At 34.2% G+C, this 19,948-nt stretch overlaps 2 protein-coding genes across 2 annotated transcripts; both read right to left on the reverse strand.

Moving 5' to 3' along the window:
- Nucleotides 1-1,112: 1,112 nt before the first annotated feature.
- Nucleotides 1,113-6,254, reverse strand: LOC133189552 (tartrate-resistant acid phosphatase type 5-like). The gene is made up of 6 exons (XM_061324914.1): nt 6,178-6,254; nt 4,351-4,559; nt 3,729-3,859; nt 3,065-3,262; nt 2,117-2,261; nt 1,113-1,393 (listed from the first exon to the last, which is right to left on the reverse strand). Exons 1-6 carry the CDS (start codon nt 6,230-6,232, stop codon nt 1,136-1,138), a joined length of 996 nt encoding a protein of 331 aa, XP_061180898.1. The 5' UTR covers nt 6,233-6,254; the 3' UTR covers nt 1,113-1,135.
- A 787-nt stretch (nt 6,255-7,041) lies between these two features.
- Nucleotides 7,042-19,841, reverse strand: LOC133189553 (trifunctional enzyme subunit alpha, mitochondrial-like). Its single transcript, XM_061324915.1, has 21 exons — nt 19,706-19,841; nt 18,627-18,665; nt 18,126-18,190; nt 17,882-18,015; nt 17,655-17,793; nt 17,209-17,328; nt 15,989-16,091; nt 15,813-15,882; nt 13,681-13,736; nt 13,149-13,321; nt 12,785-12,894; nt 12,141-12,311; nt 11,841-11,976; nt 10,425-10,511; nt 10,240-10,327; nt 9,830-9,951; nt 9,175-9,370; nt 8,800-8,920; nt 8,425-8,515; nt 7,565-7,619; nt 7,042-7,417 (listed from the first exon to the last, which is right to left on the reverse strand). Exons 1-21 carry the CDS (start codon nt 19,764-19,766, stop codon nt 7,266-7,268), a joined length of 2,289 nt encoding a protein of 762 aa, XP_061180899.1. The 5' UTR covers nt 19,767-19,841; the 3' UTR covers nt 7,042-7,265.
- Between the last annotated feature and the right edge of the window lie 107 nt (nt 19,842-19,948).

The raw sequence follows: 19,948 nt of genomic DNA on the forward strand, positions 1-19,948 counted from the left end.
ATGTTTGCACACTGCCCTTAAAAGGCAAGTTGTACATGTATATAAAATGAATCTCAAATATAGAATATCCCAGGAAACATATATCCATATACATATATAAGAATGTGCATATAATGGCATTAAAATGTAGTATAAATAGGGAATGTGCAGCTAAAGATATAAACATTTGATATAAAAAATTGTTGTCACAATATCACAGCCATAGCTGATGACGTAAAATGTTGTTTATTTACAACTGTTGATTACGGTAATCACAATGCTTTATGTACAGTCCTTAATTAAGTTAAATTTTTCTACCTATTACAAGGTTCATGTGCATATAAAGATTATCTAATATCAAAATTGCATAGAGCGGTCTGTGTTTTTCATATGGCACAATTCTGTATAAAATTTGTATAAACAAACAACAACCTAGGGCATTCATTGGCAAAGACCAATGGGCTATTGCACTCACCTGTATTGCTATTGCTAGCAAATCCATACTAAAGCTTCAAATAAAGAAAAAGGCCACAATATCAATATTATTTATATTTTCAAAAAATAAAATTTTTCCTGTTGAGTAATTAAAAGTATTCCAACATAAATTTGCCCATTGCTCAAGTGACCTAAAAATATATAAAGATAAATTGTTTGTGACATTTGAATGTACAAAGTGCAGATAAATACAATGCGATATTAATGTGTGTCACTGAAAATTAAACATAATGTGATATTAATGTGTGTCAATGCAAACAAAAATTACTGATTATGGTAAATGTATTGCATAGTGTTTCTATAATTATGATATCTTGATAAGGCCTTAGAGCAGTTGAACTTGTACATAAAATGTAAGTACAGTAAAACTCACTTATAAGGAACTCACTTACAAGAAAATCTCGGTTAGAAGGAATTTTTTATGAATCCTGTATAATACTTTTCACTATGTTCCTTACACAGATATAAAGAATCTAGGTTAAAAGGAAGCAAAATTTGAGGTCCCTGTAACTTCCTTATATCTGAGTTATACTGTACATATGAAATGAATTTTGGCACATCTACAAAGTGGAATAAATCACCAGCATTTCATGAAAAATAATGCTATCATTCATCTTGACTTAGTCCCCCCCCCCCCCCCCCCAACTAAACAGTAGTATAACTAGTTGATGGGGATCCTGCGAGGTAACAACAACTTTTGGTACAGATTTTTCCCAACACCATCGATGAAAGTGAAAGTAGCATTCTGTTTTGTGATTTCCATGTAAGCAAACCCTCCCAGATCCAACATCTTGGCCCAGAAGAACTTGGACGACCCTGCAGGGACATCTTTTGCATGAGCGTTGCTATTATCAGCAAAGTTGGCTGCTCCAATCACAAAGAAGTTCATAGTCAGGCCAGGCCTTGAGACTTGTAGATGCTGGAAAAAATAACTTTGGTCTACACCAACATTTGTAAATCGTGTAATAAACTGTAATGATAAAACAGGAAATTTGTTTTGTAATTACACAGGAGTCTTGTAATAAAGAAGCAATTTCCTCTGCAATGTATTACTATGAGCAACAGAAAGACTTAAAAATTTGCAAGGAACAATGGAAATCTTGTTTTCCCATAATCCTAAACTCTCTTCAAAGAACAAGGTTCACTATAAGGGCCTTTTTGGCCCTGTAAAAATCACTTTTAGTTGACAGCTCTTCCGATATAGTTTGGAAACATGGTGACAACCTATCTATATTTAAATGACATAATTTGGTCATGGCCACTAGTTGATGTATTATGACACTATGAATTGGGTTATCATTCCCATTTCCTGCAATTGTCTACCAAAATCTCCAATACATGTATTTCAAGCTGTTTTTCAAAACTACTATTTGAATACAGCACAATCTCTGATCCGAAAAGTACAATTAATCAAGTATTTATGGATAAAATAGTTACTGTATTTTTGGAATCAAGGGGGTGCACTTTGTCTTTATATGTAAAGAAAGACTATAAAGTCTCTTCTTTAAAATAATATTTAAATTTAATATTAGATGAAAACTGATTAACTGGTAAATAGATAGGGCCATTTTATGCTTAAAGTGAACCTACTCTTTGGGAAATAAATATAATACTAATGACTAGGCTATGTCACTGTAGTTACCTGCAGATTGTGATCATGACCAGACAAATACACTGCCTGGTATTGCTGAAGAAGGGGTAACAGTTTGTCAATTAGACACTGGGTGGGGCCATGCTCAGCAATGGAGTACACAGGAAAATGTCCAGCCACAAACAGATAGTCAGCACTGAAAAAAACCCACACATTTATAAACACACTGCCACTACTTGAGATCATATTAAAATAGCTGTCAGGAATATGATACATACTCAGTATACATATAAAATTTTGTGACAACCAGATCAACAGATTCCCAAGTTTTCCTTAAAATTAGTAGAAAAAGGTTGCAGACAGAAAAAAATACATAAATAAATAAAAAAGCCAATGTACAGAAAGTACTGTAAATCAATATTTATTTATTTTTTAAAAATATCTGCAAGTTTAACTACCTTTAATTACTCACAAATATCTGTTGTTGGAAGTCATTTCTCTTGTGTATTGTTTATTTAAAGCCTGATGACATGACTTCCTCAATGTTATCTCTTACTCTTCTCAAGAATTTTTGATTGAAGTATTGCTTCTTTACCAAGTTTCCTCACTAAGAATTGAGGAACTTTACCAGGAATATTTCTTTGAATAGATGCATTTTCATAAAAAATCACATGGTAATAATGATAGTAAATAATTTTGGTATAATATATTACAAAATTATTACAAAAATGATTTTGAGGAACTTGTCATCAGACCCTAAGAAGAATGTTTCATTCATTAGTTGTGACAATAAAAAAAGTCACAAATGGTGATTTCAGATTGTCAATTACAGTACATTTGTAGCAAACAGCAGTTGGTTTACAGTATAATCATACAATATACCGTAGCTAAAACATAGATCCTAGTTGTACATGTATATGTACTGTTGCACATAAACATTTCCTTGATGCATTAGTAACACGCCTGAGTAACTGTCAGACAGACAAACAGTACACTTGCCTGCTACTTTTCAGGTTCTGTGTGATCCAGGCCAGCTGGTCATCTGCTGCCCCAAGGTCAACAGGTCCATGTGGCTGGTCATGTAGGAAATCGTCGCCAGTGTTCCCACACAGTAACACAGTGTCAATCATCAGAATCTGGACCACACCCCCTCCTGGGATGTTGTAGGTCAAAGGATAGTAGTAGTTTGGAAATCGCCTGTTGTAATTAAATGATCATTTGTTTGTGGTAACATGTGACACTTACTCTCACTAACCTTTCCAATGACAAAAATAAATCTAATTTTCAGAAACTTATCTCAGCCTCTGAATTAAGAGAACCTACATTATCCTTAAGTTCATAACAATTAATGGGAATTTATCCTTCTAAATATTTTTATAATCAGTTAAGTCTACCGTAGACATACTTTTTTTCACATGGGATTGATTTACGTGATGTATGCGGTCAAAAATTTTTCCACGTAAATTTGTGAAAGTGTACTTTAAGTGCATGTAAGGGATACTATGGCAGTCCAAAAAATAATTTTCTACCTGCTGATTGAACAGAAATTGTGATTCTGTGTAATTATGACCCCATGGAAAAAAAGTACATATACAGTATTTCACAAAAATTCAACTTTCATACAGAAAGATCTTAGAGCATAAATCTTTTTAAGTTCTGTTACCAGACTTTGGAACGCTTGGAGTATTCAATCTGCCCAGATACATTTCCATTGTGGTCATGGTTACCTGCCACTAAATTCCAGGGGATGGAGTCCAGTCCTGGCTGAGCAGCAAATACTTTCTCAAAAGTCTCCTACAACAATACACAGTTAAATACTGTAAGTCGTTTTAATTCCACTGTGTTAAAATTTCACGATTTCTCAAAAAGTACCAATTGCAATGGTTTTAATTTAACGCTGCAAGAAATGAATTTAGATTTCATATAAGCATTTAAACGTTTTTAAAAACTAATGTAGCATTCACGATGGGTTTAATTTTGCGGAAAAATGATGAATCGCGAACATAGTGAAATTAAAACCATCGTGATTATTTGCCAATCTACAGTATAAAAACAAAAGGATAACTCTTCAAGACTAATACAATGTAGTACATTGATAGAAGATATGCATATTTTATAATTGATAGGTAATATGTCTTACTGCTGTGTATCGTCCAAAGACTTAATGGTACCTAATATACCACTTGTCAACCCATAAATAAAGCTCTGAAATTATTTTAGTAACTTTTCCTATTTTTGACTCATTATTTTAAGAATAAAGTTGAAAGTGAAAATAATTTTATTACCTCAAATCTTTTGTCATTTGAATCTTTTATTCCATCGTAATAGAAATTGTCCCCCAGAGCCAGGATAGCTTCTGGACCATACTTTTTAGCCACAACAGACATTTGTTTGGCCACACCCATTTCTATGGCAGTGTGGTAGGGGGGAGTTGGAAGACCTCCCCAGTCCCCGAGAATCATTAGTCGAACACTGTCCACTGCCAGACATGAGCCTTAACATAAATTACTACATTAACTAAAATACCCTCACAAGACCTTCAGATAATTTTTCAAATCACAGAGTATAATACCCACAATTTTATCTTGCATTATGCATTTTCCCTGATTTATATATCTATTACAAGGAAATTTTTCAATTTGAGGCTATCTAAATATCACATTGAGGAAATTTGCTTGTTTTCACCTTTACTTCACAAGACATACATTACGATTTCAGACTACAAAAATGTACCGGTAGGTCATGGCTTAATATCTATATAAATATATAATAGAATGATGTTTTGATTCCTTTTAGATAAATTTAGAGTTCGTGGCTTATTCAAGTAATTGAGACAATACAATATTGCATATGTGAAGTACTCCTGGTTCTATGCAAAATCAAATATAAATAATCATAACGTGATTTTGTATTCAGTAAATTTGGGACATACAGGTATAGGGTAGACTTTACTTTACCGGTCCCCAGATCCACAAGATCCACGTGCTCATTGCACTATGACGTAAGATTTATGTCACTCAACTGATAAGGGTTAGTTTTGCACATTTTTCGACTAGTTAGGGTTAGTCTTGCACCCACCTGAAAGATTAGGGTTAGTCCTTGCACAAGTTTTCGACTGATTAGGGTTAGTCTCGCATTCATCCGAGAGATTAGGGTTAGTCCTCGCACATGGGTTAGTCTAGCATCCGCCCGGGAGATTTGTGTTAGTCCTCGCATACCATCCGAGAGATTAGGGTTAGTGTCTTGTTTTTTTTTTTTAGATTAATTAGGAAATTCAGATGCTTCTGTATTTTTTGTAATATCTTAATTCAGCTTCAACGACATCTCGTTGGTTTGTTTACATGAAAAAAATGGCTTAGTACAAAAGAAACGGCACTAAGCATGCGCCGCACGCGCTTAATTCGTTAACAATTATTTTTTGTCTCCTTTTCAATGAATAAACAATATTTATTACTTTCTTCAGAGAACGAAGTTAAAAACGAAGTTTTAAACTAAACTTTTAACCGTAGAATTCGATTTTGGGGACAAAAAGGCTTTAAACCTCCTACTTTTTTTTTTTCCAATCGCTCACGCGATCTCATATATATTGAATTTGCCTACAGCGACACTATATTTTAGCGCGTTTTTCTGGGGACCGGTAAAGTAAAGTCGTTCCCAGGTATACACATTTTGACATTATTCAGCTGTTCTAATACTAGTATGCCAGGACACTGGACAGTCTCTCTTGAAATGGCATGGAAAGACATCATCATGATCAAATAATTTTTAAAGAACATTAATTTATAACCTCAGGGACCTACATAATAACTATACTAGTCTAGTATAAATAGGTCCCTGATAACCTGTTAAGTTCGGTTATCGTATTGCTGACTTGCACTATCTCTTAAGTACCTTACATGAGTGTGTATTTATTAACCCCTTCAGCTCTGTCAGAGTTTCAAACTAAAGAGAGGGCTGTACATGCAGGTATGCATGTTTTTAAAAAGCGAGATGTCAACTTCATGTATATCCAATGAACTGACATATATGGTAATTTTTTTAAGAAAATATTTCACTTAATTACACACATGTATTTAAACAAATATCTTTCTCCTTCAGGATTATTTACTCACCGATGAAGGAAAACGCAAAAAGGAACACAAACCATTTCAAGTTGGATGCTGCCATCTTTGAGTCATGTGATTAAAATATCATGTGATCCATGTGATATATATCTAGGATTCGAAACCAATATCGTAGCTGGGTCCGGATTATTTGTATGTGTTTTTTTTTTTTTTTTTTTTTTGGTCAGATGTGCATTTAGAATATTTAAAAGTCGAATTTCAAATTTCATTAAGAATAAAAAGACTGGGATAAATATGCTTGAGGAAGCTCTAAAATGTTTTTTGGACTTTGAGAAAGTTGTGTCCTATGAAGGTCCGAGTAATTATCTTGTTCATTTTCAAAATAGGGTACCAGGACATATTTCTTCATGAAAAATGTTCCTCATATTTTATTGTCTTTTACAACTGGGATCTGGCAAAAGTTTTAAAAACTTAATACACCCTTTCCCTATAAGTGAATTATTTATATCAAATATTTTTATACATGCATATGGGTCACAGTTTAAAAATGAAATAGCACAAAAATCACAATACTCACACAATCAAAAATTTGGACATAGGATGCATATATCATATGACACACAAACTGAAATAGAATTCACTAAAAGTAATTCTTGCATCAATCACAACAAAGACAGGCTAGTATGTCAATCAAGATTGTAGCTCTAGGTGCATAGAGCTATATAGCCACTACAATCTGGAACCTAGCCCTAGTACTATGCATCAAATGATGCTTCATTCAGACAAGTTTGCTTCCCCCCCAAAATTGTATATATTCTTGGATCCTGACTGATACCATGAAAATACCAGAGTACTGCACAACCCTCCCAGCGCACTCTGCTGAGGTGAGCTTAGGAAAGAAAATGAAGAATCTTTTAATGTTTATAAATAATTTTATTCATAAATATATGATCAGTCATAATGCAAAATAATATGAAGTTTTCCCAACAATCAAACAGGTAATGAGAATTCAATGAGAACAGATATCACAATGTCTATGTCAATAGATGACCTGATTCATGTCACATGACATGTCACATGACATGATATGTCACATGACATCACTTGTTCAAGTCTGATTATGCTAGATCTAGAGGTCACTTGGACTGGTGAAATTTCTTAGAAGAGTCTTTAGCATGGTCAAGTAATAACTGGCACGGCGTGAATTGTTCTCCATAGAGTTGTTCATACCGCCTCATTCTGTCCACTAATTGTCCGGCGCCATGAAGGTCAACATAGCGGAATGGACCTAGGAATAATTAACAGACCAATGACATAATGGTAAATGGCAAACAATTTTATCAATGCTTCTTATAAGACAATTTACTTATTAAGAAACATTAAAATCTAAGCAGGAAAAAAACACAACGTAGGGTTGCGATTTTATGATGCCTACCTCCAAAAAATGGTGGGAATCCAAGTCCAAATACAGCTCCAATATCACCCTCCACCTAAAAATAATAATGCTTTGAGTGCTAAAGAATTAATCTACTTTCAAATAAACATTTTTGAAGGACAATGTATTGTAGATTATACCGTACAGCCGTTTTCTTTGGGGGAGGGGGGGGGGGGGGGGGAGTTGCAAGTTTGATTTTGGTGAATCCTATTCCATTTATTTGGGATGCATTTTTTATTGTGAATATAATATCTGCTACGAGCTGTGGCAAAAAATATGTTCTTAAGTATGAAGGTAACAATGATTTCATCTAACATTACAAAGGCGTGCATTTTTCCTATGAAACCAAATACACATCTCAAGCAACACCTAGAGCAAGTTCAAATGTATACACATATAGAACCTGAATTCATGATTTTTATTTTGGTGAATCTTTAAAAATCATCAAAATCGACCAAAATTATATCCCTGCAAAAATATCCAGCTACATGTAAAAAGTAATACATGTCCCAAGCTGGTCCCAATTTATCTAAAGAATACATACTACACAATGTAAATCTGAGAATTCACAATGCTAGCATATAGACTAAAGTCACATTAAGAGTTGCAAGATAAAATTATTATCCCCTCAAAATATGCTGAACCTATTTACAATGTATGTACAAATGCTTTCACACAAGACTATATTAATAAATGTGATAAAATGTAAATTTTCAGAAAATAAAGAAGAGTTCCTTCAATAAAATTACTGTTACTTTTTAGTGATAATGGGCAAGTTAGACAGTGTTAAAAGTTCATCATCAGACTTTCTTATCAATTATGATTAATGACAGTGCTACTCCTGGTGTAGTTAAACTTACGGGTGTTGTGAGAATTCCCTCCTGTAGACACATCACAGCTTCATTGACAAATCGTGAGAACAGTCTGTATTGGTAGTCCTCTGTTGAATTTCTGTAAAAATACAACATACCAACTAAATTAAAGACTGAAAGGGTGATATTACCATAAAACCTACATTTTCCATCTGCAATTTATCAAGTTGAATTTTATAGCAAACTTTCTGTAATTGTATGTAAATAAAAATAAAATATCTTAATATGGTTCAAGTTTATAAAATTAAAAATATCCATAAACTCTGTCAGTGACTGTCTTAGGTGGTATCATTTGTTGAACAGCATCCTCTGGTCAGGAAGAGGATAAGTAAGTAAGTAATCCATAAATTCTCCCCAACTTACGCCTCTGTCGGAGCTAGTCGGTGTCTGTTAAGAATTGCTAGGGCCTCCATGTTTTCTGTTTTTCCCTTCTTTTTGCCTTTACTTGGATCATACACAAAACATCCTTTGCCTGATTTCCTACCTGTAAACGAGTAGAAATGCCTGTGTATCTATCAGTTTCAATACACAAATATTTAGTCTTTCCCTATCAGTACCAGTCTCATACTTATTTGTACTTGTAATTTGTGTACTGAGAAACTTTTTGAATAAAGGGCTTAAAACATATATACATGTATATCATGTCAATTAAATGAAGAATGCTCTAAATGAACAAGAAGTATAACATAATATCATAACATAATACTCATTTCTCCACTAAAAACAATCAACACAGACCTAAACACCCAGCTGCTACCATTTCTTTCAGGACGGCAGGATCACCTCCTCCAAAGCGACTGCCGAAAGCCTTCCCAAGATCCTCGGCCACATGAGCTGCCACATCAATGCCCACTTCATCGGCCAGTGTTGCCATTCCTACTGGCCAACCAAAGCCTGTGGTTACCTTGTCCAGCTGCTGTGGGCTAACACCCTCCTACAGAAATAATCATACAGGTACAGACAATCTTAAAGTATACTCTATTTCTGTGGGCTGACACCCTCCTACAGAAATAATCATACAGGTACAGACAATCTTAAAGTACACTCTACCTCTCTTTGTAAGGTGTGTTTGTCCTATGTTTACTTGAACAATTTACTTGTCTCATGTAACTCATTCTTCATAGCTTTTCATATCAATACATGTACAAGAAACTATTTCATAATGCCTAATATTCATAAACAGAAAGTCTGCACTCAGAAAGTGCTTGGTTCAGGATTACAACAGTTTGAAGTAATTGTAAATGTACATGCACATGTATATGTATGTTATAAATAAGTTTACTAATGGAGCAAGCTAAGAGATAAAAATTTGGTACTTTATTTTATTTTCTTAAATTACAATACATTTCATTTTCTAACACAATTGTGTACCCAGACATCACACTCTACTCACCTGTAGGAGTCGAACAGCCTCAGCCAACATAGGAGCCAGGATTCTGGTCGTGTAGAAGCCTGGACCATCACCAACAATGATGACCAATTTCCCCTGACGGAGCCCCACATCAACAGCGGTGGCTTAAAAATAAAAATATCTTTCTACTTCTAAGTGCTAAATAAGAAAACAACTTTCAAGAATACCATACACATGTGTTACCGTAAAAAATCTCCATTGAAAAATTTCCTTGACAATTTTTTTTGTTCTAAATGACCTACATAACTTTTAAAAAATCAACCTCACAATGATTTACAATCTCCATAGCAGCAGTTAACACCATCCATTAGAAATATTAAGATCTATTCAAAATATTAATTCTTTTTTGGTGTTACTGTTTTTATACAATTGAATTTTTCACGTTAGCTTACCAACAGTATCTTTTGAGGTCTCTGGTGTGGTGATAATTTCCAAGAGTTGCATTTTCTCTACAGGTGAAAAGTAGTGCATTCCAATGACCTACAGTTATCAGTGGAAGAGATATATGTATCATTGAGATGTCATTAAATCTATGCAAAATCAACAGGTTCGGTAATTTGATATAATCTTTTATAACCTTCTCTGGTCGAAGACTGGCCTTTGCAATCTGAGCTATAGGTAAAGCTGATGTGTTAGAGGCAAAAACACAGTGTTCCGGGATACACTAAAAAAGAAAGGTTTGGTATTAGGTATTACCATCATTTTTGAAATACATACTCTTGTAAAATCATAATTTTTAAGACTAAGGTCAAATACATGTACATGAAATAAATTATTTAGGTTTTACACTCACCTGTTCCACCTCCTTGATGAAATGACGCTTGATATTCTGATTCTGACTCCTAGGTAATTATTTTGATTTTACACCCACCTGTTTCACCTCCTTGATGACATGATGCTTGATATTCAGATTCTGACTTCTAAGTAATTATTTAGGTTTTACACCCACCTGTTCCACCTCCTTGATGACATGATGTTTGATATTCAGATTCCGACTTCTAGGTAATTATTTAGGTTTTACACTCACCTGTTCCCCCTCCTTGATGACATGATGCTTGATACATGTATTCAGATTCTGACTTCTAGGTAATTATTTAGGTTTTATACTCACCTGTTCCACCTCCTTGATGACATGATGCTTGATACATGTATTCAGATTCTGACTTCTAGGTAATTATTTAGGTTTTATACTCACCTGTTCCACCTCCTTGATGAAATGACGCTTGATATTCTGATTCTGACTCCTAGGTAATTATTTTGATTTTACACCCACCTGTTTCACCTCCTTGATGACATGATGCTTGATATTCAGATTCTGACTTCTAAGTAATTATTTAGGTTTTACACCCACCTGTTCCACCTCCTTGATGACATGATGTTTGATATTCAGATTCCGACTTCTAGGTAATTATTTAGGTTTTACACTCACCTGTTCCCCCTCCTTGATGACATGATGCTTGATACATGTATTCAGATTCTGACTTCTAGGTAATTATTTAGGTTTTATACTCACCTGTTCCACCTCCTTGATGACATGATGCTTGATACATGTATTCAGATTCTGACTTCTAGGTAATTATTTAGGTTTTATACACACCTGTTCCACTTCCTTGATGACATGATGTTTGATATTCAGACTCTGACTTCTAGGTAATTATTTAGGTTTTACACTCATCTGTTCCACCTCTTTGATGACATGATGCTTGATATTCAGATTCTGACTCCTAGATAATTATTTAGGTTTTATACTCACCTGTTCCACCTCCTTGATGACATGATGCTTGATACATGTATTCAGATTCTGACTTCTAGGTAATTATTTAGGTTTTATACACACCTGTTCCACTTCCTTGATGACATGATGTTTGATATTCAGACTCTGACTTCTAGGTAATTATTTAGGTTTTACACTCATCTGTTCCACCTCTTTGATGACATGATGTTTGATATTCAGTTTCTGACTCCCAGATAATTATTTAGGTTTTATACTCACCTGTTCCACCTCCTTGATGACATGATGTTTGATATTCAGATCCTCAAACACAGCCTCAATGACCATATCACATTTATGGAAGTCATCGTAAGTTAATGTGGCATCCAGGTTAGAATAAAACAAGTCTCTCTCAAAACTGAAAGATAATCACATCCACTCTGTAAATGCTCTCTAAAATTTGACATGTTGCATACTGAATTTCATTTTCCTTTTTCTACAAGGTACTTTAAGTATTATATTCTTTGATATGCTTCTGGAAAACTAAATTCCTGAGAGATTTAATGAGACACTATAACTCACCTAGTCATCTTCTTTTTCTTGACGTCAGTCTGCAAACCTTTGTAGATTTGTTCTTGGCCCCTAGCCAGTCCAGACAGAGACATGTCCTTCAAATAGACATGCATATTCTTATCTATTGAGACATGAGCAATGCCGGCTCCCATCAGACCTGCCCCAAGGATTCCAATTGATCTACAAATCAAGACATTCATAATTTCACATAGAAAGTTTTCATGTCCATCACAAGATTAATATTTTAAAATCTCAGTAAAAATAAGATAACAAGAGAGGAGTATACATACATGTAATTTTCTAGATTTGGGGTGGGGGGTTATAAGTTATCAGAGGAGGGTATAAGTACATATTTAAGATACATATACAGTGGAGCACATGACAAACAATGCAATATTAAAGCTCCAATGTATATACATATATAACCCATAAACCACCAAAACATAATATTCCTTGTATTTTCAAAAGTCATCAAAAATATAAATATGACTCAGACATAACCCACTAGTATTACTTGAAAAAAAAACAACTTGTGACATAACAGAGTTTATAGACACTTTCAAATTTAAAAGATTTATCACTTACATGTATATTGAAGAAATACTATGTCTATAAAGTAATTGTATTTGACTTCTTAATAATTCTTGACTTACTGCGAGGGACGACTCGGTGCACCAAACTTGTTCTTTTTACAGGCTGTTGTTCCATAATATAGACCAATCAGAGCTTTGGATTCACTAGTCATTGCCAGCTCCCCAAATGCCTACAGTAAATACAGTGTAACCTTAACAATTCTCACTGCTATTACAACTGCACAAAGTCCTAACAACAATCTTTATAATAATAATATTCTGTAATTAACAAATCATATCAGAATGTTAAAAAAAATTGTCCACTCAAGTTAAATCTTCAATAACAATGAAGTAACAAATGAAATTACATGTATTCTAATTTACTTTAAGCAATATATTTCTTTTGACACTTGGTATCAAATTATTTAAGCAGATAACTTTCTACCTTTGCCTCCATTTCATATCCAGTAGCTGGATTTTCTATGCCATTTTTCACAACATCAATGATTTTTAGAGGGGCGGGGTACAGTCCCTTTGTTTTCTTATTAACTGCCTGCTTAGCTTTGTCAAAAAAATAATTCCTCCCTGCAGGCACAGCCAACACCAAATCTATGGCTTCTACAATGACAACATAAAATTAAACCACATCTATCAAAATGTCATTTCCAAAGTGTTTTAGTGCAGATAAATATATACAATGTACATGTACTTGTATATTTATGTTTGCAATCCAGCAAAGCAATTGAATTACCCAGATATTTGATAATCAGCTCTAGTTACTGCCCATCCTGTTCTGATTTACTATAGTCAAAATATATTAATTTAAACTCCCTCTCTACTCTAGCCCTTACCCATCTCCTCATGAAAATCAAAGCATTTAACACCTCTTTTTACTCTATCCCTTTCCCCTGCCCAAAGGGAACTCCCTCTCTACTCGACCCCTTACCCCTGCCCTAAGACAAACACAAGCTTCTTACTTTCCATGAACTTTTTCTTTCTTGGAACTCTTGGAGTTTTTGACACTGCCAGCCTTCTGTAATTGAAACACAAAATGACTGAATCAGTTACATGCTATTCATTGTATCCAGAGAACACATGTTCCCAACCATATCCAATATTCTTGACACCAAATCCTTGACAAAATTAAAAAAAAAACAACAGAAATATGTCCATAGGACATGAATGCCCCGCCGAGGGTAATGCAACATGAAAATTTGTATTACTGTAGTGCATGAAGTTTGATGAGAATATCTTGAATAGTTTCTTTAGAATTGAGATTGAAATCTAAAAATTTGGATTAAGATAATAACTTCTCACAATATTATGTACAATTGCATAAGCTTACATAAAAATATCTTAAATGATTTCTTTAAAAATCAGCAAAATGCAAATTTAAGAAATATGATGTCAAGGTCACAGGAAAGTTCAAGGTCAAAAACTTATGATGTAGTTAAATAGCTAATATGTATCAGCATATTAAGTTTGATAAAAATATCTTGAATGGTTTACTTAAAACTGAACTTAAACACTAAGTTAAGAAAAATGAGGTCAAGGTCAAAGGAAACATCAAGGTCAAAAAAACGTTGATGCATTCAAATAGCTTACTTCAGTATGTACCAGCGTATGAAGTTTGATAAAAATATCTTGAATGGTTTTTTTTAAAACTGAGCTAAACACTAATTTAAGAAAAGTGAGGCCAAGGTCAAAGGAAAGGTCAAGGTCAAAAATGTTGATGCAGTTGAATAGCTAACTTCAGTATGTTTCAGCATATGAAGTTTGATTACACTTTTTTGAATGGTTTCTTTAAAACTGAGCTAAACACAAATTTATGAAAGGTGGGGTCAATGTCAAAGGAAAGGTCAAGGTCAAAAAATGTTGATGCAGTTGAATAGCTCTCATCAATATGTATCAGCATATGACGTTTGATTAAAATATCATGAATGGGTTTTTTGAAACTTAGCTTTGATCTGAACTAAATGCAAAGCATGACGGAAGGACAGAAGGATGGACATGACAAACTCTATTTGCCCTGGCCATATTCATGGCGGGGCATAAAAATTGTCTGAGAGACTATCCAAATTGATATTTGGTCTACGGTTCAATACATCAGTTGTATGCTTAATAATACAATGTACATTAAGGGTGCAACGATAAACCGTTTGACGGTATATCGCGGTATATTTTTCCACGGTTCAATTCACGATACGCTAAACTGATATCGCGGTTCGGTTCAATCGGTCCAGAATTATCCGTTTTGTCCGTTTTATTTCCTTCTTTACTATTTCAAAATGGCTTCCGTGCAAAACGTGAGGTCGCCGATAACGCGTTTATGGCAGTTAAACTCATCTCCAGCATCTTACAGACCTCAGATTTAACACGGAGAAGGACTTAATGTGATTATAAGTCATAGATGTTGAGACAAATGATAAACCCTTTAGATCTATAAACGTATTCTTTGGTAATACACGATATTCCATCACGTGTGTATTTCGATGAAAATTCGCTGTCTTGTTGACTAAAACGTATTAACACAAGAAATATGACAACCGGTTTTCTACGTAAATAAAAGGAATAAAAGAATGAATGTCTTCCTTTTTCATTCCAATTTAAAAGGAAGATTATTAGAAAAGGTCCACGTAGTTCCCTGTAAATGTTTATCATTGGTTTAGAATGTTGTCACAACTCAAAGATCTACCTAACAATCCAATTCAAGTTAACAAAATGTTATTTTGATTATTATTAAAAAATGTGAACATTTTGTATAACCCTGCCAAGTTTAAAAAAATATGATGACAAACTTGAAAGACTTTTTAACCTCAGTTGTCATGTATTGTGATACGTATCGTATCGTGAATTGAATACCGTGATACGTATCGTATCGTGAGGTTAGTGTATCGTTGCACCCCTAATGTACATGCATCTATTCCCAAATCTTTTTCTATGTCTATTTTGACAAACTGATTCTCTATAAGCATGTTTTACTGTACTTTGGTTTCTGGATGAAATAGATATTGATGTACCATGGTATAACTTCATACAGAAACCACAGTACAGTAAAACAAGCTTATAGAGAACACACTCATAATGATTTGATATTGAATTTATATACTTGGCTTCTCCAATGGCAACCTCTTCCAGATAGGCCAGGGTCCTGACTTCTGGGTCATCAATGCCTGGTCCTGCAAACATAATACATTCAATAAAGAAAGATCTTAATCTTATATCAACAAGCAGAATTCAGAGAAATCTGTTTTACTTCCCATGGCTAAGTTAAACACTACACACCTAATGGATCCACCAGGTGATCAACAAGTCCCAGTTTCTTGGCTTTGTCTGCTTTTATGTTTTTCCCAGTCAGCACCATATCTAATGCAGTTTGCATTGGGACCTGCAGTAGAAGTTAAATTAAGAGCAATGTACTAATACATACATGTATATCCATTAAATTACAAAGCTTTTTTTCTCTCTTAATGATAAACCGTTCCTGGGATGGTAGACATATTCATGGCAAGTTCTGTTATAAAACTATTCTGAATGGCCTAGGGAAAATACTAACCAGACTAAAATATCATTGGCTTCAAACTCAAAGATTTCAAGGGTACCCATCAACCCATTGTCGCAAACCACAGCCAAAATGTATGATCCTCTCCCATTCTGGCTGTGGTTGAATGAGAAAAGAATATTTCGTAGCTCATTAAAATACTGACCAATGCGAGTAAAGCATAGTTGGATAATGAACTTTGATGCAACCTTTCAATACCCCATCCCAGTATACGAAACATTTCTTGTATACTGTTGATGTCAATTGTTGATTTCAATTGCGATGGAAACAAAAATTGTCATTGGCTGAACAGGACGTCACAACATAGAGGTGTAAATATTCAAGATTACGACTATTTTTGTGATCAAGCAGCCACGGGTAGGAAAGAGCTATATGCAGACTCCGGACCATGGCTTGAGATGATGCCATCAACCAAGAAATTACATCCTCATGGAATACTGATTTATAACCTAAGTGTATGTCTTTCATAACAAGGCATTCACCCATTAAATTACTTCCCTACACAAATGTACATTTTAATTTTTAAAAATCCAGGAAAATTAGCCAACACAAATTAAAATGTACTAAAGTGTAAAAATGACCTACAATGGTCTGGGAATATACTGAATTACATGTACATGTATCTTTTGATATTTCATTCATTTACTCATAACAAAATCTGATATGCACTGGACAGTGGGAAATCAACCTTTCATGAGATGACAAAAGAGAATAATGTATCAGTTTTAGAATAGAACTTTCCTTTGATGGCTGGAATGATACTGGCCAGTTAATGTGTAAATCTTTTGAAATGACTGGACAGAATACTGATCAGTTAAGGTAAAATGTAAAACCCTTCTGTGATGACCAATACTGACCAATGTGCATGTAGATATAAACTCTCCCATGATGACCAATACTGACCAGGTTAGATATAAACTCTCCTGTGATGACAAATACTGACCAGTTTTGGGAGTCGCTGAGTTCCCCCTGCTCCTGGTAAGAGACCTAACATCACTTCTGGTGTAGCTAGTGCTGTCTTTTTGTTCTTCACAGCAATTCTGTATTGACAAGCCAAGGCCACCTGAAAAGAGTATCAAATATAGCAACAAGCCCAAAGAGCAGACAGGAGAAGGGAAAGATGTACCATATCTATACATTAACTTTCCTTGCTCATTTATTCAAAACTTATCATAAATATGAAATAAAGAACATAATTCTATTGTATGAAATGAAATGATAACTGCTCTATATTTGTATGTTCCCTATTCCTTGAAAAACATCTTGTTCGTAGTGTTTTACATAGTGTTGTAAGAATACATTTATATCTTTATTTAAACAGTAAATAAAGAAAAAAACATGTGGTTTTATTTGACTTATTTGTAGTGCTTACATTTTATGGTAACTCACCTCCAGTCCCCCTCCTAAGCACTGACCCATTATGGCAGCTACTATTGGTTTTTTACTGTCCTCCATTTTCTGGAACAGAGCCTGTCCATTTTTTGCAAGAGTCTCTACTTCCTCTGCAGTTTTACATGCCTCCAGCATCCTTTAATTATTAAAGAAATTTAAAGCCACAATTTACAATTTCTGTCACTGAGATATCAGATTTTTCACTGTGATAGTAGATGACTGACCCAATGTCTGCTCCAGCGATGAAACACCCAGGCTTCCCTGACCTGAGGACCATACTGTGGACATTGGGATCTTTGGAAGCCTTGTTGAAGCATTCTTCAAATTCTGATTGAACATCTCTTGACAGTGCATTCACCTTTCAAACAAATGTTTGAAATAATCTTCAACAAGTTTATCTTCTATGAAGCATAGATCTTTAATTTATTCTTCCAAATGTCTAATTTACAATTAATGTTTTTATTTTACCTTTGATCCTGGTGTATCAAATGTGATCACAGCAACATCATCTTTGATTTCATATTTGAGATGCTCTGAATAAAAAAAATTATTTGCAGTTGGCATGTTTAAGCTTATGCTTATTCACTTTACTCAATAAATGACAAAGAAAAATTGTTTATTCCTTATAGCTGTAAAGATTAACAAGTGAGGAGAGAAGAAATTCAAACCTATATCTACTAATGTTCAAGAAAAGCCAAATATTTTAAAACTCAAATATGGTTGCTATGGAATTAGCAACAAAATTACTTTAACTAAAAGTGGAGGTAAAATATGTGAAATTTATCATTACACAGACTTAATTGTTATTTGTTAATATATGAAGTCTACTACCTTTGTTGTGAAAAGTTTAAGTTATTCTCTGATATGCAACTGAAGCTAAGAAGCATTGCTAATATGGATCAAATTGCTCAGAATCTGCACCATGCACCTACAGATTATTTGTTCCAAACGCAACTTCAAATATCTTACTTTGTAAAATTGATGAGGTACTCAACCAATGTCTTTGTGCTGGAAAAGAAAATGTTTGTATATGACATGTTAATAGCTCAACATGGGCTTGATTTTAAGGATATTTAAATTTACTAAATATAGCTTAAGTTCTCTAAGGACATTCTCTAAGGTTTCTCTGGGTTCTCTGTTCTCTGCCCAAAGGGCACATGCCCTCTACAATGTACTAGCACCGATTAAAAATTAACTGGCCCCAGACCAGCGGGCTATCAATTTTTTTGAGCCCTGATCTTTTGCTTAAAAGTATTCAAAAGCAGAAAATATCTTTGATTTGGATTGCTTTTTAAACAGTTTATTCAAAAAATAATTGCAAAGTTTGTTAATTTTATGTAAAAGGTATTATAATCATAATTGCAAGCCCAGTCATCCATTCCAAATGTGTGATTTGGAGAGGTGGATCTAAGTTAAAAGTGAACAGTCCAGTAATACCACAGGCCTCTGAATTTCTATCAATAAGTTGTTATATAATTGATCAGAGTGTGCCCCCTCTATATATAAATACACAGTGATATATATACCCTCTCAATATATAAACAGAGTGATATATATACCCCCTCTTTATATAAATACATCTGTATTTATATATAGCAGGGGTATATATATCACTCTGATCAATCATACAACGACTTATTGATAGAAATTCAGAGGCCTGTGGTAATACACAACTGTGCTTGCCCCAACAGTCACACCATCAACATATTGTGAAAAAGACTTCCATGCATCTAGCTAAATCAAGCTTTTTTGAATATAGATTGTTCAAGCTTAGATAGTTTTTAAGTGACAGACTTGTGCCTCATTAGACCTGCACGTATCTTAAGTTCTCTTAATCCAGCTGTATCTTTGTGGGTTCCATTATCAACTATCTGTAATAAACTTTTCTGTATGAAATTAAATTAAGAATTTTTCTTCAATGCTAATTTCTGCAGGTAACCTTGGGTGTCATTTACCCTTGTCAAAACAACTTGGTCATACAAAAGTGTCCATATTCAGTTCTGAAAATATTGCAACCAACTGTCCAAAATCAATATCCTTACACTTACCTAAGAAGCTTGGACTCCGTAGTCGTGCAAACTTCACTGCCTTTAAAACAGACGTTGCCATTTCTTTCACGGACTTGCCGGTTGCTCTTTGGACTCAAATCATATACAACCAAGACTTCAAAGGGTGCCAATAAAACAGTATTACTTCTAAACACACAAATCACTCTGATTGTACGGGAAAAATGCTATCCTTGTAACGTTTGATTTACACAGAAGATTCCTACAAGTGCTCAAGCTTTTATT

This window comes from Saccostrea echinata, unplaced genomic scaffold (assembly GCF_033153115.1).
Source record: "Saccostrea echinata isolate AGI-Se365-2 ecotype Australia unplaced genomic scaffold, CSIRO_AGI_Sech_v1 ptg000019l, whole genome shotgun sequence".
Classification (NCBI taxonomy): domain Eukaryota; kingdom Metazoa; phylum Mollusca; class Bivalvia; order Ostreida; family Ostreidae; genus Saccostrea; species Saccostrea echinata.